This window comes from Ostrea edulis, chromosome 2, assembly GCF_947568905.1.
Source record: "Ostrea edulis chromosome 2, xbOstEdul1.1, whole genome shotgun sequence".
Taxonomy (NCBI): Eukaryota; Metazoa; Mollusca; class Bivalvia; order Ostreida; family Ostreidae; genus Ostrea; species Ostrea edulis.
The window spans coordinates 3,786,532-3,811,014 of record NC_079165.1 but is presented as its reverse complement, the minus strand read 5'-3'; the positions used below and the strand labels follow the sequence as shown (position 1 = coordinate 3,811,014).

The window sequence follows — 24,483 nt, the reverse complement described above, 5'->3', positions numbered from 1 at the left end:
TAATATGATGTTAACTCTTGAAATCATATTTACAAGACATTAAATTTTTTTTCATTAAAAACATTATTTTGGCCGATCATGATGTTAGATAAATTTCATTTTCGTAAACTGCATTCGATATCAAAAATTTATATATATTACTTGACCCAAAGTCTACTATTCAAAGAGTAAAAATGATTGAAGATATATAAATTATTTCATAGTCTTTTTTCTTTTTCTTCTTCTTCGGAATATTTCTGACTCTTTTCGTCCGTTCTACACTGTCCTTTCGGGAGAAGAAGTTTCGGATAGGATACATTCGTCAATTACTGCCTCGTTTTCGTGTAGGGAACAGAGACCAATATGGCGGACTCGGAAGGAAGGAAGTGAATACGAGGGAATAGATTATCGACCTTTTTCCCCGTTGTGTCAACCATATGAATTTAAGTATTTCCTCAAAATTTACTACCTACTACTTATCTACAATGACGTGAAGTGGTGCAGACGCCATGCTAGGAGAAGGGGGCTAGGGAGTTGAAAACTCGGAGATGGGAGCCCAACAAGGGAAATCTGAAGGACCCAAAGCAGCCAAGTCCAAGACAAAGAAGGACCCGCCCCCGGCTAAGATTCCACAAGGAAACTTTTATCCTTCTGACCAGCCTGGTAAGTGGCACTTTCCGATCGCGACCTCAACACGGATTCCGTAGTAGGTTTGACATGGGCATTAGGAGTACACAATGACTCATTCGGTGTCAGACTGGCTACTGGTAGTCTGTCTGGGTCGACAGAAACGAGGTAGACTAGGATTGTGATGGAACTAGGGGGAGGAAAATTCAGAAATCATTTACTTTTGTTCCCATTTATTGAAAATAATCATGTTTTAATGAATGAATTCAGTCTAGTTTGGGTTTTATCAACACTGTTTCCAAGTGATGATGAAATGATAGTTATGCTCTGCCCTGTAGCTACCATGTAGAAATGCAGTTCTGTTTTGTATACAATAACTGAATTTTGCCTGGTGTTTTGCATTTCTCCTCGATAATATGGACACAATACACATCAGTTTTTGGTGAAAGGGTTTTAAATTTTTGACATTCGATTGTAAACATGTATCTTGTGTACTTTTGCCCATTAATCCTAACATATGGTAAGAGCATCAGTCGTACTCAGTTTTGCAGTATGTTTCCTGAATATTTATGTTGTGTTGAAGTAGATAAAGATTTTGTGCATGTATCATTGCATCTGGATAGGGAAAACGTTAAATAATTTAAACTGAAGAAGTTGACTGTCCTTTCATTTGTCATTTGCATCCTGAGTGATTCTATACATAACCGTGGTTACTTCAGTTGATACTACAGAACAAAATCAGAAATTTTAAGCAATATGTATTCAATAAATTGATGGGATTGGACATCAGGTTTATCAGCCTATATGAGCCCTCTCCCTAATGATCAAGGTGTGGTTGTGCCTAAGCCTAACAGTTTGAAGATGATGCCTAAGTCATTATACATCTTTTTACTTGGAATCTGTATATAAAATAGTTTTTTCTTCTTTCTGAAGCGATCTTTGATGGTTTGAATGATGAAAGGAAAAGATACTTAATAATTAGAAGGAATGTGCTAATTGTACTGCAAGCTTAGGTAAATTCACATTGTACATGTATCCATTGGTTTAGTTTAGAAGACGTTGATTTATTCCTGATTCAGTGCAGCTCATTTGAACAGCCTCCAGGAGACGTTATGGTTGATTATGTTTAAATAGTTTACATTGTAGAAACTGTGTGACAGATATTCAACATTGGTGAGGAAATTTTCTGAAAACTTGTCACCAGGATTAGTGTTTCAAAAACGAGGTGGGGGGGGGGGGGGGGATGTTGCAAATAGTGAATATTAAAAAAACCCAAGCATCTGATTAATGCTCTGCGTGCTAGAGTGTTTTTTTTTTTTTTGAATTGACGTGAATTGACTTTTGTAGCTTATTCTATTTAATTAGCTGAATATTACATACAGACTGTTGTGAGAGAGATGCCATCTGCATATTTCTGCTGTAACAGAATTTCAACCATGGAATTTTCAATTTTTCAATTAAACCACTGAGCCATGTGTAGTTATCTCAGAAAGCCTTATATTCATCTCTTGTTATTTTTTTTTCCCAGAACTTTTACAGATTGTTTAACTTTATTCTGTTAGACACACAGATATATTCCATTGTTTGTGAATGAAATGTTTATGTATGTGTGTAATGGTATGTCAAGGCTCCTCTTGTTTTGAGTGTAGATATGACTATATTGTATTTACTATAGTGACAGAGCTTGTAAAGAATTGAGTAATATTTACAAAATTCATTTCTTGGGGAGAAACAACTTTAGCTGAATAAGTGCTTTCAGATCTGTCTGCTCCTATCATTTTATGTGTGACAGTATCTACACAAATTACAATATCCTGAACATTGCATCAACTGTTACATACAACATATACCTTGTAGGCTGCTCTATTATGTAATTATAGATAACAGAAATTAGGGAAATTCAGATTTTGATTATTCACTGTTAACGATTGGGTCTGCTGACCTCTGTAATGATTTCAGTATGCAGTGTGATGGAAGTTTATCCTCATTGTATGTTTGTAGGCATGCATAAAATACAAGTTCTCTTTCATTTAGTTCTATGTATAATATTTACTCATCAAATCGTTATACATGTAGGATCCAAAAAAAGTTTTGGGAATCTTTAAATATATGTAAACATTTTTCATGATTTTAGATGTTTCCGAGTGGGAAGAATACTAATTATTGTGTACTATTAGTACAATATCTTTTTCAGTTTACTATCAATCGCTTTTTAATAGTCATTAATTTGCGAGGTTACCTTAAAGGATAAATAAGGTTTTCATAAATGATTTCACACATATATATCATGTATATATTAATAACAAACAAAATGAATATAAGTGAAAAAAAATTTCTCGTTGATAAATCAAAAATTGCAGAAATAAATTTCACAAATATTGGGGATTGATATTACACCCTGAATTATTCCTTTGGCTGTGTAATTCTTTATTACATGATCAGTGTAGCAACATTTTGTTTGTAAGATGTTAGCTTGAAGGGATAATTAATGTGTGTTACTTCATTCCCTCCTCCATTATTTGGCCTTTTAAACCAAACTCTGGTAATTTATTCATTAAACAGGGGATAGTTCTGCACCTGGTGACTGTCATGTTTTGATAACATCATTTCAGTTTGAGGGATGGAAGAAACGGGTCGGCAAGTAGGACGACTGTTTCTAAAACAATACAGAGACTGGAAGGTGACTTGTTGATGTAGAGGATGAGTGGCTTGTATATTTCATAGAAAAACCTGTGATTTAGAAAATGTCGAACACACCACACAGGTGGGCTCTGTGTAGTGCTTCAATATAGGTGTTCACAGGTGACAGGATCTTTTATATATATACAGATATAGACTACATGTAGATATGGCTAAACAGAGATTTACTGGAAGGTGTTTACTTAAGTCTTACAATCACTGGTTTAAAGGGCAACTTTTAGGATCTTGTGACCCAGTTCATCCAAAGCACTGTCTGGAAATTAGCTGCATTTAGAAGTGTCTTTCCAGCTCTTACATATGACTGGAGTTCTGATATGTTAATTTGAGATTTTGGTTAAGACATAAACACAGGAATATCTCTCCATCTCCCCCAGCTGTACAACAGAGAGAAAACAAGTCTGATTTGGTCACAGCAGGAGTCTAACTGCTGAAGACATGTTGAAAAATTGTTTAACAATAAAAAAAACCATTGAAATATTTATGTGGTTTGAGGAGATTATGAGAAATGCAGTGTGTGTCTGGCACATCATCAGCATATTGGTCAGCTCCTGTGTGTGTATTACACCTGTTCAGGTACATATACACACCTGTACACGATTCACAGTTAGTACACTGACAGTCTGCAGGACCACGGTCCCAGTTCATGTGACCACCGACATTTAATCCTTGCCAAATCAGAAAATTAACCTCTTTTAAAAGCAGTAAATGACACTTGATCTTCACCTACAGATAAAAATCACACTGTTTACATGAAAAGTTGATTTATAAAAGACCATTTTTTTGTTGTGGTAAAGATTTGTGTCTCGTATTTGTAAGTTTTTATGAATGAGTTAAAACAACTGATATTTAAACGGATGTATTGTCAGATGGTACAGTCTGACCCAGGGGTTGCCGGACTGAGTGGTTTAACCATTAGTGAGTACTGGGAGCCTGCATGGCCATTATTCAGAAATAACAGATAAAGAGAAAACGTAGGCAGTGAGGCATGACATTGAGCTCTGTTTATTGGCCTGAAGGAATAAGGTGAAGAAATCACAGTCCTCTGTGGTTTGTTTTGGGTGGGGCTTGAACAGTTTGCATGCAATAAACGAAAGAAAAAAATATCAGTAACACCAGAAAATGAAAAGGTATGAAACCATTCGTCACAGTCAATGTTGATCAATTCTAAACCCTCATTGTAGCTTGTTTGAAGATGGAGGTTACATGCTCACTTTTATTTCAGTGATGTACATGCATGTGTGTATCAATCCACCTCTGTTAATTAATGATTTCTGGTTTAAATCATCAATCACTTTAAAACCTAAAGAAAGAGGTATTAATTTTATGTCTGAATGAAAGACCACTAGCAAAATATTGATTTTCTTTGTAACCTGCACACGGCCTGAAACACATTGATAGAATTGATTCCAGTGTTTAGCTCTCTTATTTTGATTTTTGATGCTTTATTCTGAAGTTACAACTTTTGATCTTTTTTCCTCATGATTTGTTAAAAAAATGAGCAGTATTGTAGTAAGTTATTTCCCACAAGTGAATGATGTATGCATTGGAAGAATGAAAGTAACAGAATCCGAAGTCTGTGTGATAAGCAGAAGAGAATAAAGTCAAGATACCGGGTCGGTGACCAATGAGTTCCTCTTTGTGTCAGAAGAAAATCTCGGTGCCTGCCACAGCAACAGACAGATTGCTGAAAATAAAACAAGCTTGGTTGAGATCATTTTGATAACTAAAAGGAGGCAATGTCTCTGTCTAGCATGTGAAAGGTTCCCTCTGCTGTATTTTGTGTGTTTTGTATCAGCTGAGGTACAATATGGAGTGTTTTCTTGTGTTGAGGAGTTTTCTGAAGTTTTTGTATATATTCAGATATGGCCACATGCCTGACAGTGCCAGCTTGTGTGATTATATAACAGAGAAGATTGAATAATGAGAATTTATCCATGCTGATAATGAGAAGCCACTAACAGATAACTCATGTTTAGACAATAGGAGCTCTCTACATAAGTGACTTAATACAGTCATAACACACAGATTATTTTAGTTCATAACTTTTTATATAGATGTATATGTTACAGTAGTGGTATACTATTAGTTACACGGTCAGTTTAGGACATAATACGGAGTCATCCAGGGTGTGAAATGGAAATCTGTATCCGGTGAGGTGAAGCCGAGTCCCAGTACGGATTTCCATTTCACACCCTGGATGACTCCGTATTATGTCCCAAACTGACCGTGTAACGAATTTATCCTGCTTTAAGACCTCTAGAAAATTTTTTCAGATATCAGTAACCCCTTTGATTGAACACCATATTATATATGTATATCACATTTAACATCACATAATCACAATATCAAAACATCATGTTAAAGAACAATGAAATTAGATAAACAAATCATGTAATATGTTGAAACTGAACGCAGGCATACATTGATAAACAAATATGTAAGCTACGGTAGCTGTCGGACCAATAAACCCCTGCACAGAAACTATTGAAATTTCAGGGCACCATGTGGTTCGTAAGTGACATCATGGTTGTCAAAATAATACACCCTCTGCACGGAGACAGTGTATTGAAAATTTCAGGGCATCATGTTGTTCATTTTCGTCCAAACATATATCTACACATTTGTCTGAAGCGCGATAACTGTATGTAGTGGGGAAATTATGTAGTATATTGTTGTGTCAATATTGAAAGCAGAATACTCTTAACACCATTAGACCAGAATTCAGTAACAAAGCATCATCGGAAAATCACCGACTTGTATTGAAATGCTGTACACTTATAGCTAGGTCATGTACATGTAATTTCAGGTAAACATTTGGCAATCTTTGTGATTGATCTGTTTAGATGTCAGCTTTTATATTTGAATGATGGATGCTGTTTTCCTGACACATTTGTTTTCAATATTTGAAAACTAGCCCCCTCCCCTCCCATTTTGAAATTATTTTATTGAGATATTAACTTTAAAAAAGGCCAGTTAAACCCAGATAAACTTGAAAGTTGTAGAAAGAACAGAATTATTACTTATGCATTGCTCAATGAATGAAAACAATTTTAATTGATTGTATATTGTTTAACGTCCCTCTCAAGAATCTTTCAATCATATGGAGACATCACCATTGGCCGGTGAAGGACTGCTAAATTTAGGCCTATGCTCGGCCCTTAGGGCCATGGAGCAGGTAGGGGTCTTTATCGTGCCACACCTGCTGCGACATGGAGCCTCGGTTTTTACGGTCTCATCCAAAGGACCGCCCCATTTAGTCTCCTCCTACATCAAGGAAGGGGTACTGAGGACCTATTCTAACCCAGACCCCAATCCCAAGTTTCTGTATCATGTTTAATGCAGTGTAAATGCGTGTTGTCTGATTGAGAACTTGCTAAACTTTGTCATAAATGACATCAGATTCAATATTCTTTGTGTATCTGGCTAGTAACTTGGCATGATATTGTTGAGGGTAAATGTCATTTGATTTATTATACTTAATCTTCATGTATATACATGAAGAAGTTTGATCTGCCTTTCTTCCCTTTGTATATTGTTGTATGTGATGAGAGTTTTACGTGACAATATTTAATGTTTTTTTTTTTTTGTGTCCTTCAGATACACCAATTGTGACTAACCGCCCTCTACCTCCATCTCCACTCGGCGATTTCCTGAACACAAAATGGATGTCAAAGGAGAACTTACTGGCACAAAACGAGGATGATCCCAATTTGTTTGTGGCCTTGTATGACTTCCAGTCAGGGGGAGATAACCAGCTCAGCATTATCAAAGGTACCAGTCTATATCTCAGCATTGTGCACCTCTGTAGGATTCCCCCCTCCCTCCCCCCCCCCCCCCCACCCCCACCCCCCACCCCCCCAGCTTTTGGAAATTTTATTATTCAAATTACTCCTTTTGGTCATATAGCAAGTGAAGTACTTAAATATTGGAAACTCTTACACTCGCAAGATAAAACAATTGGGGGAGGGGGGGGGGGGGGGTGCCTCCCTTTGTTGTTTTGTCTCATTGTCTGCAACTTCATACAAGGGAAACTTTAATAGCAGAGCTATATTTATTGCAGATGTCAAGGTCAAATTAGTCACAAATAAGCATTGCCATGCTCTTGGACACATTGTTTCACACACATGCCTGTTTGTATTGCATCCTGTCAGTGAGGAGTTTCCCCTTTTGAAAAATACACTTCACAGTTTGTCCCCATTTGGACTTTGACATAAGCAATTCTTCATCTCCTCGGAAGCAGTTAGGGTTCTTTGATGTTCCAACATAGTCATGACACAGAGACTTTGCTATGCTATCATTCTTCAATGGAATTTAGTTTTAAAAAAGGAGTTTAAAATGTCTAATGCTAAAACATTTATAAAAATTATGCCACTAAATGCCCTTGTGGATGGAAAGTCCGTGGAAAAAAAATCTTGAAAATTGTAACTAAAGTTTTATCAAAGATATATGCAATACTGAAGGTAAACTAGTGTGCGACAAAAAACTTCTAAATGCATAGCTTGAAGACAGGCTACTATGTACATGGTGTATGGAATAAATCTGAAATTTCTAAAGTTTGTGGTTTTTAGCAAGTAATTTCTGGTACTTGCATTCATAGAGAGCAAATTTTAGGAAGGAAATCTTTTTCTCATTGTTTCTAGAAGCTTGTCCATTAGTAATGCTATTTTGTCCAATGCAGTCACACATCAGTGGTTCTTTGTTGTGTTCAATAATCATCACTTCTCAGAAAGAAATCTATGGATTTTTCTCTTGCTTGTATCAAACAATTATGTTTGCATCTGTCTTAAGTTTTTTCATTTCTATTTCATGTAAACTGTCTTTTGATGTGCATATATACATGTATGTTTTGCACGTGGTAGAAAACAATAATGCAAAATTTGGGGGGGCTATATGAAAATACATGTATCTCTTTTGATCACGTTTGATATAATTCATATGCAGGGTAAACCTTCAGAAAGAAATGAATTTGATTCAGTGATCAGATGTAGTTGCTGGTCAGGAATGGGCATTTAATTGAACACGGTTTGATTGAATATAATTTTTTGCTGTAGTTGGAATCAATTAGTATGCAGAACTACTGCAACACGCGTATCTTAGTCAACGATAAAGACTAAAAATCAACTGTCTACTTCTTTTATTTCATGAGCTTTGTGAGACTCAAATAATCAACAAATTAAACAAAATTTGTTTTTAGACATTTTATTGAAATAGAGATGAATTTGATTTATATATATAAAATTATTTTAAATTGTAAGTAGATTAAAACAGTATAATATGTATCAAAATTAGCAAATGAATTAAGACGTCAAGTTATAGTTTAATGAAGATTCCATTCACTGTTTCCTGAGTTGACAGAATTGTTAAGAAAATGAATGCGGTATTTGGTTGCCCCTATGTGGAATTGCTTTATAGATGTAGTGTAAGCTTTGTTTCTTGATAAAGAGCTGTTATTCATGCGTTCTAATCCACTACCTGGCAACACGATGACTCCTGAATTTTCATTTGCGTTCAATAAGCACTAGCACAAGATTGGTACATGTATCAGTTAGAGGAATGCACGACTCCGTGCATGAAGGATATTGATTTTTAGCTTATTCTTCATGCTGGGTGTGGAGGTGCTCTCTGTGTAAACAGGCAGGCACTATTATACATCTTAATACTGTAAAAACTAATGTCATCAATTCTGCAGAAGATATTTGCCCACAATCGACTTCACTGTCATATTTAACACAATGCGGAGTTCTCAACAAAAGTGATAAGAACTCGGGGACATATCTATGTAACTAGAATATTAATTTTAAAATATTGCATTTTTGATAGTGAAGTACTTTTAAAGGTGAACGTTGGATTTTAAATTAGGTATTAGTATGAATAAACAATAAAATATAAGATGGTTTGGTTTGAGAGTAGCCCAGGTTGGTGGGGTTGAGAATAGCCCGGGTTGGTGGGGTTGAGAGAAGCCCGGGTTGGTGGGCTTGAAAGAAGCCAAGTTGGTGGGGTTGAGAGAAGCATGGGCTGGTGGGGTTGAGAGAAGCATGGGTTGGTGGGGTTGAGAGAAGCATGGGTTGGTGGGGTTGAGAGTAGCCCCAGTTGGTGGGGTTGAGGATAGCCTGGGTTGGGTTGTGGGTCAGTGTTTCTTTGTATGCTTCAAGCTCTAGGCAGAAGACATAGACTTTTCCTTTCCTTCTCTTAAGAGAATTTAGAGTATAGATTTACAATGTATTATTTTTTGCAGCTTAATCAATGTGATCTCTTTTTTGTTAATTTGTTTTCATGTATATTTCTGATTTTAATTTTATTTCTCGGTTCAGTGATTACAGTGTGATTTCTGTTTTTAACTTATATTTGTGATTTTAATTTTATTTCTTGATTCAGTAATTACAATTTGATTTTTTCTTCTGTTTTTGCTTGTGTGTTTTGATATTATGTTTTATGCATGCTACTCTCTGCTACATCTTTCTATCACCTTGCACTTTGTTGAAGGGGAACAAATCACAATCCTGGGGTATAACAAGGGCGGGGAATGGTGTGAAGTCAAGAACAAAGCTGGAGAGATTGGCTGGGTGCCAAGCAACTACATTGCCCCCGTCAACAGCTTGGACAAGTTTTCGTGGTACCATGGACAGATTTCCAGAAATGCCTCGGAGTATCTTCTCAGCAGTGGAATCAATGGCAGCTTCCTTGTTAGGGAAAGTGAAAGTAGCCCAGGTCAAAGGTCAATCTCGGTACGATTTGAGGGGCGTGTCTACCACTACAGAATTAGTGATGACGCTGATGGAAAGGTAACTTTAGTAGTCCGGTAATGAAGAAATGTTTTGTATTTGAATATTGCATCAGCATCTATTGGGAATTATAGAATGGATTTTAATTAGAAACTAAAGTAAACCTAAATTTATTCTGGTTGTCCCATGTTACATGATACTGTATTTCCATTTTGTTAATTTGTATAATGACCACTACATGAAAACTAATAGATCACAAAAGATATTAATAATATATGTGCCTTCAAAATCCACATTTTTAATATAAAACAGTGCAATAAGTCCAAACTACAAAACAAATATGATAGATTATGTTTTGCAAATTATGTGTGTTATTTTGTATGGAAACCATAAATCCATTCCTTTGACCTTGAACTTTCTTCTATATCTTCCCTGTTAGGGAGGGGGGGATGATTTTGATGTTGGTCAGGTAACTTAAGCAAAAATTGCCAAAACTAAAGATAGCAACAGAAATTCTTTAGTGCAGGTATGGAACATATTAATTCACAGGTGTATGTGACAGCGGAGCACAGATTTAACACGCTAGCTGAGCTTGTCCACCACCATTCGATCCACTCCGATGGTTTGGTCACCACCTTGCTGTACCCAGCCCCAAAGCGCCAGAAACCCACAGTGTTTGGACTCAGTCCGGAGCCAGATAGGTGGGAAATCGAGAGAACGGAGATCGCCATGAAGCACAGACTAGGTAAGACATGCAGTAAATTCACTTACTTTTGTCAGGACAAATTTTCGTGTTTTCAGTGAAAATTACATATTGACTGGGTGTTGATTTTGTAGATTGAAAGTTGTTTTCGGTTAAGGTAGCTCATTGCATCAAGACTTGCACATTTTATGACACTACGTCACAAGATGGCAATTCAAATATTTTGTGAAATTAAATGTATCGTTTGATTTGTTTGTATATCTACGTAGCTCAGTAAATTAATAATTGGGTTACTTACTGACAGATCCCGAGTTCAAATCCGCCAGTGTCTTTTGTTTATATTCACATTTATTTTCAATAAAAAAAAATATAAATCAAGTTTTTCTATCTCCAAAATTGCATATTTTGTGCATTTTGACATATACACTTAGTACATGTCAGTATATCTTTCGTGATTAAATCATTTCATGCTGATTTGATAAACTCTTTCAAGGTGTAGTGGGCCACCTTAATAGGAAGTTCACCGTATTTCTATTGATGGGAAATTAGCATGTTTGTGGATGTACTAAATTTGAACCATCCAGAAAATGAGTGAATGTATTGTAGTAACAGGAGCTGTACGAAACAGTTTTGTACATAATTTAGAAAAGAGCCGGAGAATGAAGACCTCTTGTTGATTACAGGTGGCGGTCAGTATGGCGATGTGTATGAGGCAATATGGAAGCGCTACAATAAAACCGTAGCTGTCAAAACTCTGAAAGAAGATACCATGGCTTTGAAAGACTTCCTAGAGGAGGCCTGCATAATGAAGGAAATGAAACACCCCAATCTAGTCCAATTATTGGGTAAGTCTAGATCTTTACAATCTAGTTCAATTATTGGGTAAGTCAGATCTGTACAAACTAATACAGTTATTGGGTAAGTAAGATCTGTACAATCTAGTCCAGTTATTGGGTAAGTCAGATATGTTCAATCTAGTCCAGTTATTGGGTAAGATCTGTACAAACTAATACAGTTATTGGGAAAGTCAGATTTGTACAATCTAGTACAGTTATTGGGTAAGATATGTATAATCTAGTACAGTTATTGGGTAAGATATGTACAGTCTAGTACAGTTATTGGGTAAGATCTAATCTAGTACAGTTATTGGGTAAGTCAGATCTCTACAATCTAGTTCAGTTATTGGGTAAGTCAGATCTGTACAATCTAGTACAGTTATTGGATAAGATCTGTACAATGTATCAAGTTTCTGTGTTATACATGTCATGTTTTAAGGTGTAATGATTAATTCAGGTTGTATCTGCCTGTAGCCCACAGTGCTATTAACTGTCATGTAGCCCCACAGTGCTATTGGCTGTCATGTAGACCACAGTGCTTATTAGCTGTCATTTTGATGTGACCCCCCCCCCCCCATGTTCTTAATTCATCACTTTGTACAGGAAATTTTCACTAGATATGTGGTTGGTATACAAAGTATTTTGTAAAGATCTTCTAGAAAATCAGACAAAATTGGTCCAAAATTTGTTTTGACAAAAACTCTCCTTTTGAAATTGCTTGATTGTAGTCATTGTATGAAATAAAACATTGTATTTAATCCAAGTTCTTTTTGCATAATTGTGTTGCTTAATCATATGTCCACAGTTTATTTTAACAAAGACATATTTTGAAGGAAGTCATTAATAATCCATGAATTTTAATGGTTTAGGTGTGATTTGTTTGGTGTTTAATTACCTAACAATTTTTATATCAATTCTACCTGGTACATTGATTGCCTGCCAATAATTTCAAACATCAAAGATGTCATATTGTATTAAACCTGATTATTTTTCTAGCTTTCTACTGTTAGAGATTGAATTTCTTTGGTTAAATATCTCATCACTGTTTATGCTGAGGGTGAAGGAAAAACATTATTTTTCGAATCAAGACCACTGCATTAGTAAACATGATGCTTCAGGTGATGGATATGATCAAATCAAGCAAATTTAGGTCATGGTTATTCAAGACAGGTAATTTAGTCTTTAGTTTAGGAGGAAAATAAAGCAAAAAGTTCCACGGGAAATTCTGTCACAAATTATTGTGATAACCAAGATGGATTTAACTGTACAAACCAGTAAAACACAGTTATAGTGAACCTTCAAGGCCAGCAAAAAAAACAGTCCATCAGCAAACTTCATTATACTGTAAAACATGGATATAGCAAACCTCCAGGGCCAGCGACAATACAGTCCATTATAACCAAACTTCATTATACAGTAAAACACGGTTATAGTGAACCTCCAGGGCCAGCAACAAAACAGTTCATTATAACTAAACTTCATTATACAGAAAAACACAGTTATAGCGAACCTCCAGGGCCAGCAACAAAACAGTTCATTATAACCAAACTTCGTTATATCCAATACAATTTTTATTAGTTTCCTCTCATAGAAGGTTAAATTTTACTTAGCAATAAGAGTGAATTCATTATAACCATATTTATTAGGAGCATGTTTTTCTGTGCATATAGTTCTCCATAATGCACAAATTGGCCATTTGGCTCTTGATTTCTGTTAATCTTATAAATGCTAATCCTTTATCAGAAGTTTGAAGCAAAGAGGACGTGTGGAAAGTGATATCATAAGCAGTAAATAGATAACGGCAATGTTTTGTTTTTCAGGTGTGTGCACACGAGAGCCGCCTTTCTACATTGTAACAGAGTTCATGGCTCAAGGGAACCTGTTGGATTTTCTGCGTAGTACCTCGAAAGATGACATCAGCGCCACGGTACTGATGTACATGGCAACACAGATAGCTTCAGGAATGGCGTATCTCGAAGCCCGAAACTTCATACACAGGTAAAATGGCAGAAATTGTAGATACATATATAAGACATGACAAAGTCATTTGTGCTATCCATGAATTAAGAAATTAAGTAGGCAATGGGTGAGATTTTTATGAGGAAGGCTTTCCTGTACGTTTGATTATCCAGGCTACATGAAGAAAAGTCAGATTAAATTAGGCTATGTGAGGGATGGTATGATTATATTAGGCTATGTGAGGGATGATTATATTAGGCTATGTGAGGGATGATTATATTAGGCTATGTGAGGGGTGTTATGATTATATTAGGCTATGTGAGGGATGGTATGATTATATTAGGCTATGTGAGGGATGGTATGATTCTATTAGGCTATGTGAGGGATGGTATGATTCTATTTATAGGCTATGTGAGGGATGGTATGATTATATTACACTATGTGAGGGATGGTATGATTATATTAGGCTATGTGAGGGATGATATGATTATATTAGGCTATGTGAGGGATGGTATGATTCTATTTATAGGCTATGTGAGGGATGGTATGATTCTATTTATAGGCTATGTGAGGGATGGTATGATTATATTACACTATGTGAGGGATGGTATGATTATATTAGGCTATGTGAGGGATGATATGATTATATTAGGCTATGTGAGGGATGATATGATTATATTAGACTATGTGAGGGATGGTGTTATTATATTAGGCTATGTGAGGGATGGTATGATTATATTAGGCTACAGTTGTGTATGTTAAAGGCATAGGGTCTATCTTTCATCTCAAAAATGACATCACAATATTTTGGAAGAAGAACTCCAAAAAACAAATTTGTAGTATATATTATGAGTTATCTATAGCTGCAGCGCTTTGATAATGAAGTCATTTTGACGTTTTAGCCCTGTAAAAAAATTTTGTCTGGAGGACAATATATTAAACTGGTACTCCGTTGATTGGTGGCTACAAACAAACATAAGAGATGCGAAATCAACAGGGTACCAGTTTAGGCAAATGAGAACAAGGAATTATTTTTATTACTATCATATCCAATGTGTTTGTAAACATTCTGAAGAACTTTGTGTGATTTTTTGGTTATTATCTTAAATTTTGCCACCTTTTTGGAACATGCAAAATTTCACCAATATCTTAGACCCTATGCCTTTAAGGATAATGTGATTATATTAGGCTATGTGAGGGATGATATGATTATATTAGGCTATGTGAGGGATGTATGATTATATTAGGCTATGTGAGGGATGGTGTGATTATATTAGGCTATGTGAGGGATGGTATGATTATATTAGGCTATGTGAGGGATGATATGATTATATTAGGCTATGTGAGGGATGTATGATTATATTATGCTATGTGAGGGATGGTATGATTATATTAGGCTATGTGAGGGAAGGTGTGATTATATTAGGCTATGTGAGGGATGGTATGATTATATTAGGCTATGTGAGGGGTGGTATGATTATATTAAGCTATGTGTTGGATGATATGATTAATCTAGGCTACATGTATGTGATGGAAGAAAATAACAGACTAAAAAACCTTGTGCAATTTGAAATTTATATGTGTATATCTGTTTTGGTACCAAACATTGAATTTTAAATTTTATTGCAAAAATTACTCAGAATTGTTTTGTAATCTGACGATTTTCCAAGCATGCCCCGATCGGACAAGTTTCATTGTAATGACCTACTAAACGCATTGCATTGTTTGTCATTTTAGCTCGTGATAAGAGAAGGTGAATCCCTAGTCATTGATAAAAAAGATATGCAATATTAGCTGGCAGATTTAAATAGACATGACTCATATTGACAGAAATAGAAAATAGCAGTATAATGGATCCTATACATGTATAGAGAATATTTTATATACAATGCACATACTCCTATACCCAGGTTGCTAACAGATGAACAAAGCTCAATGATTTTTCATCATGTATGGTTATGCATTTTAAAATGTGATATGAATATTATGCAAATATTAGCAAATTAAGCAGTATAACAATGGTTTACATATAGCAGCAACTCTCTCTATTGTTAACTTTGAGTAAGTATTGGATATGTGTCTAATAGGGAAATGAAGCACTGCATGAGATGGTAGCATAAAAAAATCTTACGATTAAGATGAAAATCTAACTATTATAATTCTTTGCTCATATATCTGTGAATAAGCAAAAATAATTTTGAATAAAGATAATATATGTATATTGGTGATGAAAGTTGATTCTTAGCCAGAGTGTAGTTGCACCAAGTAGACAAAATTTCTTTATAGTAGTAAAATTTTCTGTGAAAATGGCTATCGGGTACTAGTGGGGCCACAAATCGGGTTTAAAAGTTTTGCACAGGAATATAGGAAACAAATCTGTATATGTACAGTTTGTCTGATGGAAGTGTTAGTATCCTCATGTAGTGTCAAGTCAAGTTTATTGAAACCATTACTCCTGAAATCTGTGTAGGGCCACAGTTCAGGTTTTAAGTAGCGCATTGATGAAGTTTTCCATCCAATTTTACCCATGATACCTGCATCAAGAAAAGAATTAAAAGATTCATGTCTGAAGTCAAACTCAGTGGAGGAAGCCTGGTCTCCAGGTTTAGGATTCAGTGGAGGAAGCCTGGTCTCCAGGTTTAGGATTCAGTGGAGGAAGCCTGGTCTCCAGGTTTAGGATTCAGTGGAGGAAGCCTGGTCTCCAGGTTTAGGATTCAGTGGAGGAGGCCTGGTCTCCAGGTTTAGGATTCAGTGGAGGAAGCCTGGTCTCCAGGTTTAGGATTCTGGTGGTCGATTGAAATAACGCTCTAGTCAATGCTTATGTTTTTATAGAAGGGCTGAAAAATTATCAGACCTGCAACTTATTAAAAGTTCAAGAAAGAATTACCATGCATTACAGAGACGTGAACTTATGATTACAGAGATCTCGCTGCCAGGAACTGTCTGGTGGGGCCGGACCACCTGGTGAAGGTGGCAGACTTTGGTTTGGCTCGCTTGATGAAGGACGATACCTACACTGCTCATGCCGGGGCAAAGTTTCCCATCAAATGGACCGCCCCCGAGGGCCTAGCCTTCAATAGGTTCTCCACAAAGTCTGATGTTTGGGGTAGGATATTTTGTTAGATATTGTACTACTAATAATGGCATTGTGCTTATGACTTTTAGTCGGATGTCTTAGTACAGTGACATTTTACATTCTGCAGTGCTCGTGTTCTTTGAATACGGGACTTTCGAGATACGGATCTACTCTGACTTTTATATTGCGCGTTGAATGTAATTATAGGGCATGTCACTTCCGGATTACAATAACAACTAAGTAAACAAACATGGAATATTTCAATTGCTATCAATTTCCTGCATTTAAATGCTATCTTTGATAGAAAGGAATAACTACAACCATTTTTTAGGAAAACACAATTGATTAAATTATGTGAGTCGGCGCGGGAAATAAATCTAGGGAATATCTTGAGGATATCGGTAAAACTTCACGCCTTGCATCCAATGGTACGCGTCTAAATGTGCCTTTTCCCTTCCATCTAATTTACACCCAGGTACTAAGCACCAATAATGACTTGGATCGTCATCGTGGGACTACGCATAGCTCTTTACGGGCTGTCTGTTAGCGAAACACCATATGTATCGATGTCAACTTTGCCCTACAATTGGTTATTATCACGTGATCGTGGTGTATAAACGTCAAATATAATCGGTCGTTCCGGCATATCCCGAAAGTTCCGTATTGTGTAATTCATCAGTTATACGTTATTCATATGATACATTATTATACCCCCCGCAACAAGTTGTGGGGGGGGGGGGGGGGGGGGGGTGTATACTGGAATCGGGTTGTCCGTCTGTCTGTCTGTCCGTCCGTCCATCTGTAGACACAATGGTTTCCGGGCTCTAAAGCATTATCCTTTCCACCTACCGTCACCATATCATATATATGGACTACCCATGGGATGAAGATGTTCCCTATCGATTTTGGGGTCAAAAGGTCAAAGGTCAAGCACACTGGACATCGAAGTTGCAATATGGTTTCCGGGCTGTAAAGCGTTATCCTTTCCACCTACAGTCACCATATCATACATATGGACTACCCATGGAATGAAGATGTTCCCTATCGATTTTGGGGTCAAAAGGTCAAAGGTCACGTGCACTGGACATCGAAGTAGCAATATGGTTCGGTTTGTCATGCCATTTGTTTTTTACACTCAGAAAAGAGGTAGTTTATACCTATTACCAACACCCTTTGGGAGATTGGGTTAAACGGGGGGTATTCTTAGTGAGCATTGCTCACAGTACCTCTTGTATCATCTTCCATTAGTGATTGGAGGAATGTATATACTGTGTGATATTAGTGAATCAGAGAATATGGTTTTGTTGCATAATGAGTAGCTGTAGACAGGTATTAAGGAGCAATAACACACCAGAGAAATTTGATATGGATGAAAAGTGGGGAGATATGTACAATAATATTTGGAAATTTACCTTATTTAGTAAAATAAAAAGTGAAGTTTTAGTAGAAAGCAATATGAAAGCAAATTTAAATCCCCCGGTGGACTTTAACCAGCGATCTACAGTTCAGCAATTGACACGTTCACTGACTGAGTTAGGCAATCAAATTTAAAAGTAATTTCAAATATCGCTGACATTTATATTTTCATTCATGTTTTAAAAGGAAGTCAGCCATTACGATGATGTAGTATATCTCCCAAATATCATGATATGTATTGGTTTAATCATCAAGCAGGAAAATGGAAGTTTGATTATACATCTTTCCTTTTATTAAATGTACTGGTGTTGATTAAGTACTATGTACTTGCAGCGTTTGGGGTACTGCTGTGGGAACTGGCTACCTACGGAATGTCACCGTACCCGGGGGTGGAGCTTACAGAGGTATACCATCTGCTGGAGAGACAGTACAGAATGGACCGCCCAGCGGGGTGTCCCGCCAACGTGTACGAACTCATGATGAGATGTAAGTACTATTAAAATGTAGCGGTCAGCTGAGTTCGATCACTAGTAGTGGCCAGATAGCTCAGTTGGTAGAACACCTGACTAGAGATTTAGGGGGCCCAGGTTCAAATCCCGGTCTGGTCTTTTTGCATTTTCTCCTTTCCTTTTACAAAAGGAAATCACTCATGAGATGTAAGTACCATTAAAGGAAATCACTCATGATAATGTGAAAGTACCTTAAAGGAAATCACTCATGATAATGTGAAAGTACCTTAAAGGAAATCCTGTCACAGAGTTGGGATAGAAGGGTCCTTTGGAATGATGGTAGGAGGAAAATGAAAATTTAACATGTAATACATGTATGAATTACACATATTCAATATGAATACAGTAAGAGAGAGGATAGGTGTGGTCACATTGTTCTATTAATAGCCTAGTCATTATCACAATCTATAGTAGTCACATTGTTCTATTTATAGCCTTGTCATCATCACAATCTATAGTAGTCATATTGTTTTATTTATAGCCTAGTCATCATCACAATCTATAGTAGTCACATTGTTCTATTTATAGCCTAGTCATCATCACAATCTATAGTAATAACATTTTTAGCTCTTCTGAGCCGAAGGCTCCAAGAGCTAATCATATGGCCATGTGTCTGGCGTGCGGTGTGGGTCAACTTTTTGGAAAAAGGGCTATATCTCAAGAACCCCTTGGTCAATTTTTATCAAATTTGTCACAGGGTATCCTTGGCCCAAGGGCTTTCATTTGTACTAAAACTAGGGTTTTGACCCTTTAACAAGGGGAGATAATTAGGAAAATGCAAACAAAAGTAGTGGTTGCTAAAAAATCTTCTTCTCAAGAACCACTGGGCAAATTATCACCAAACTTATGCATAAGGATGAGGATAGGTTGTAGATAAAAAATTGTTCAAGGCATCATCCTGGGGCAAAGGGTGTGGTCTCCAGGTCACTTCAAAGTTGACCTTAAATTTTGTTTTGTTGAAACTTTGATATTTTGCTTAGTATAAGGACTAGGATCATAAAATTTTGTCAGTTGATGCATCTTAGGACCTAATATCATGTTGTCTCAAAAGTAGGTCATGGTGACCTACTTTTGAATTTCGCAGGTAATTATTATTAAATGGATTTTGATGCATATCTTGGACACCTTTGAGCCTATGATCATCAAAAGTTTGTCAGTTGATGGATCATGGGACCATGAACTGTATCATGTGAAAAGTATGTCACCATGACCTACTTTCTGAATTTTATGGCTAATCATTTATGAATAAATTTTAGGTTGTTATTTCAGACACCGAGAAGTTTAGAATCATCAAACCTTGTAAGTTGATGTGTCTAGAGGCCTCGAAACATATTTATAAAAAAGTAGGTCACAGTGACCTACTTTTTGAATTTTGCAGACATTCAAATTTCACATTTTCAATTTTAGATGCATACTTTGGACACCATGAAAGCTAGGATCATCAAATTTTGTCAGTTGATGCATCTTGAGTCTTCATAGTTTGTTGACCAAAAAGTAGGTCACCGTGACTTACTTTTGGAATTTGACAGCTATATTTTAATATTTCAGATACTATTTGACTTACAATTATCAAATTTTGTCAGTTGATGCATGTTGAGTCTTCAGAGTGTGTTGACTAAAAAGTAGGTCACTGTGACCTACTTTTGGAATTTGACGTTTATATCTGAATATTTCGGATACTATTTGACTTCAATTATCAAACTTTGTCATTTGATGCATCTTGAGTCTTTGGAGTGTGTCGACCAAAAAGAAGGTCACTGTGGCCTTCTTTTGGAATTTGACGGCTATATTTGAATACTATTTGACTTGTCAGTTGATGCATCTTAAGTCTTCAGTGTGTCGACCAAAAGTAGTTCACCTTGACCTACTTTTGGACAGTTACATTTAAATTTTCAGGTACTATTTGACTTAACATCATCAAACTTTGTTAATTGATGAATTTTGGTTAGTGAGAATTTTTGCCTGTTCTACAATGTATCAGAAGAGCGATTCTAGGCCCATGGGCCTCTTGTTTTATTTATAGCCTTGTCATCATCACTTTCTACGTGTATATTTTCATTTCTTAAAGCTGATTTTATATTTCACTGACAGGCTGGCAATGGGACCCCAAAGACAGACCGACCTTTCAAGAGATCCACAACTCTTTGGAGCACATGTTTGACAAATCAAGTCTGAATGAAGGTAAACGCAAGTGAATGTTAAACAACAGATTTAGTTATAAATCAAATATGTTGAGCTCTATATATCGTATTGATGGCAACTCCTCTTTTTCTTATAGAAATTGAGAAAGAATTGGAGAAAACAGACTCGAAGAAGATTCCAATTCTTCAGTCATCCAAGAAAAGAAATGTATCTGATGGTGATCACATGACGGATGGTGGGCAGATGAGTGCTGGTTTGTAGATACTGAATAGCATGAGTTCAACATGCAGCCTATTGAAGGTCCGCCTTGATTTGTTGTTATCTGTCTCTTTTGTAGGTTCCACACCTCTAGCGGGGAGAAAAGTCCTGCCCTCCAGAAATTCTGATGAATCTCTGAGACAAGTATCTGCCGTTTTGTCTAACAAAGCTAAGAAGAAAGGTGGTGCCGCACCTCCACCCCCTCGCAGAACCACTTCCTGCAAGGAGCAAGAAAGTGCAAACCTAGAAAATGAACTGAAAGCCAAGATGAAACTTCAAAAGGCCAAAATTGAGAGTTCTAGCAAAGCTGAATTTTTTGGTGACAATGACTTGGACCAGTCTACAGCTAGTGATTTTGGACCAACAATAACTTTGCAGCCTTCAAAGCGATTGGAGTTAGGATCACCTAAAACGTTCCAGAGGATGGATTCTAAAGAAGGAATAAGAACATCGGAGGATGGAAGCATAGGCCAAAATAGCTCAGACAGTATAAAGCGAGCGCCAATTGATAAATCAAAATACATGATTAATGTTGATAGTGCCACAAAATCCCCTTCATTTGAACAGGGAGATAAAAACACAGGCAGGAAATTTTCTATTCCTTATCATCGAGAATTAAGATTAGCTTCAGATGTTGAAAACACTAGAAAATCAGACAAAGAGACAAACACTAGTTTCATGGAGGACAGCAAAGATTTTGGACAGGTTCAAGTGAAAGGTCGAACTTACCCCAAGAAAGCATTACCTCTTCCCTCCCACGCTCTCCAGAGGAAAAAGATTGGGGAGCCGTTCAGGAGGGGAGATTCTGAAAAGTCCAACACAATGGTGGCCAGAAGTCTGGACGCCGAGTCTGATCAGGTCACCATTGGGCGCTTAGATGTGAACAATGTTACTAAAGCTATTAGTCGCTATGGGACCATTCCCAAAGGCAGGAGAATTGAGGCTTACCTTGCCTCTATGCAGAGTGGTGTGGAGCAGCAACGAGTGGATAACCTTCCCACGGTGGAAGATCATGATTCTGGTACAGACACTGCAAGCATTGCTTCCTGTCCAGTGTTGTTACCTGAAAACGAGAACGGAGGTGACCAGTGGAGACAAAACCAGAATGTGGTACCTCCAGACTCAATGGAAGGAATCAAACCGGAACCCAATGTAAAACCGTCTGCTGTTGTCAAATCACAGTCTCACCATGTGATAGCCGAGAATCAAAATTCTCATTTTAACTCCTTACTTCATAGACAGAAATCAGATTTGACCCATGCAGGGGGTGCTTTAGACTCTTTTTCTCGGCAGTATCCTGATCCCGCTCAGAAACCTAAACCTAGTCCACGATTATCCAGAATGTTTACTGAGCCAGCTGATCAAGACAGCCACCATGATAAAAGTGTGGACCAAATGCCCCCTTCCTCCATGTCTCAGAGTATGTACAAATCTCTTCCTAGTTACTCTGTAGACAAAACAGGGGACAACGTATTCACCCCCAAGCTTCCTTCTGAAATTAAAGCACAGTCCGATTTCAATTCACCAGCCATGAGACCACATCTTGCTCAAAAAATGAGGTCCTCGTCTATTGGTGATTATCCGTACACTGAGGAGTCGACCGAGAAGGAGGATAAACAGAGTGCTTCAGTCTTATCGAAAGTCGCAATGTTTCAGTCTGCAGGACCAGACTTTTCACAATTTAAACCGTTTTCTCGAGGGGAGCAGGACAGGAATTCCATGAGAGAGGGGAAAACCAGCAACCTGGAGGACCTTATAGCTAGCAAGCCTGTATTACCAAAACCACTCCCTCACAGCATCGGGATGCAGCAGTCGTTTATGTCGAAATCTACATTTGATTCCTTAGAACCTGTGCATGAAAATTATCCAGGAGGGAATTCTGATTCCGAAGTTCCTAGTGTGTCTCGTGACAGTATTTTAAATTTGTCGTCTGACGTTTTATCTTCCCTGGAGAACTTAACCAGTACAGGAAATAAAAACAGTGCGAACTTTATGATTCTGTATGAAAAAGTCCTACAGTTTCACGACCTATGTTCTCAGTTCTTCGATTCCATGCCACCACATGCAAAATTTCACGCAAAGGAATTATTATCACGCTTGCTAACTTACAGTGAAAGTGTGAAAACAGTTTGTAGTTCCAATCCTTCTGTTGGCATGAAAATCATTAATGATGTCCATGCATCTGTCCAAGAAATTGTGGATCTGATAAGAAAGTGATGCTTTTTTTAGCTTGCATGTAAATCCAATTTTTATTTTCATCAGGTTGTATTATTGGGGACATGTGTTAATGTTCTGTGTATACTATGTATTGAAACTTTTAAAAAGCTTATTAATTTCTTACGTACAAGTATTGCGTAAACCATACAAATCTGGGTATTTTATTTTTATTCCAAATGGCATTATTTTTCCACAGCATTGCCAGCATGTTCTACACACGGTTGTAAGTCGCTTTATCATGACTACTGATGGTTGTCCAAAAGTTATGTCCCTTTGATGTTCCAATATGATCTTCAAATAACCAAGGTGTCATATAATTTGTGTGAACTTCATTTTATCATCAGTTGTAGCATTTTCATCTTTAAGTTTATCGGTTTCAGCTCTGTAGATAGGTCATCTATGTATAGGATTGTACTGATCGTGTTACCTTGAGGGGTTTTTATGTACAGTCTGTTGACTGGTCTTGTCCTACTGCAATATTATCAGTTCTTTTCAAACATATACAGGATGGCACAAAAATCAATTTTCACATTTCCTCTTTATCAGATGTATTTCAAATGAATCATAATTTATTTCGCCTACTTAAAAAACAGAAATCCTTCCATTTAATTTATCAAATGTTGCTCTATAACAATCCCTTTTGGAAAGTGGGTACATGTATTTCATATGAATAAAAACTTAAAATGTGTGTGCTTAGTAGCAATTTTTCATTTAACCAAAAAATCAATCTCAGATTTCAAAAGTAATAGAATTCAATATTATAATTTCTGACATCTGTTTAAATTTTCTCTCTGTGATATTGTATACAAATTGTACCTTTTTTAATCTAAAGTTTGCATCGTAGAGCCGTTTTACACAATTTTGAAAAGTCACAAGTGTAAATATTTGAGGGAATACACCTGATTACTGTAGTGTATCCATAGGTCTGGAGCTAGTGTGTACAACAGAGAGAATGGTGAGGTGAATAAGTTATTGAGAACAAACTGTTGTAACTCTGTGAATGATTGTGAACTTCTGTGTTCTGTTCAGCCATGTCCAGAAAGCTTTATTTAAACTTCCTTTAATACTCAAGGTACCATAATTGTAAATGAATCTTTTCAATGAAAATACATTTTTATAAGTGATCATTGTGTTTGTTATGTTTAGTGGATTGGTACACAACATCAGATTTACTAGTCACCTGACTGAGAGGCATTGGCACGGTCAGCTCAGAGACTGTACTAGTATGTATATTCTGTTCACTGGTTGTTGGTCCCAGCACTGCCACCAGTACACCAACACAACATTAAATGTGATATTAGCCATCATTTTAAAATGGCAGAAGCTGATGCCAAATATT

At 36.7% G+C, this 24,483-nt stretch overlaps 1 protein-coding gene across 2 annotated transcripts; it reads left to right on the top strand.

Moving 5' to 3' along the window:
- Positions 1–315: 315 nt before the first annotated feature.
- On the top strand, positions 316–24,269 carry LOC125678913 (tyrosine-protein kinase ABL1-like). Of its 2 annotated transcripts, none has more exons than XM_048917720.2 (11): positions 316–642; positions 6,904–7,077; positions 9,790–10,088; positions 10,578–10,773; positions 11,415–11,576; positions 13,388–13,565; positions 16,448–16,632; positions 18,352–18,504; positions 20,619–20,708; positions 20,806–20,922; positions 21,007–24,269. In XM_048917720.2, exons 1-11 carry the CDS (start codon positions 528–530, stop codon positions 23,142–23,144), a joined length of 3,807 nt encoding a protein of 1,268 aa, XP_048773677.1. In that variant the 5' UTR covers positions 316–527; the 3' UTR covers positions 23,145–24,269. The 2 variants fall into 2 exon arrangements, with proteins under 2 accessions (XP_048773677.1, XP_048773676.1); XM_048917719.2 differs by having other exon boundaries at positions 320–642; positions 9,787–10,088.
- Positions 24,270–24,483: the final 214 nt, after the last annotated feature.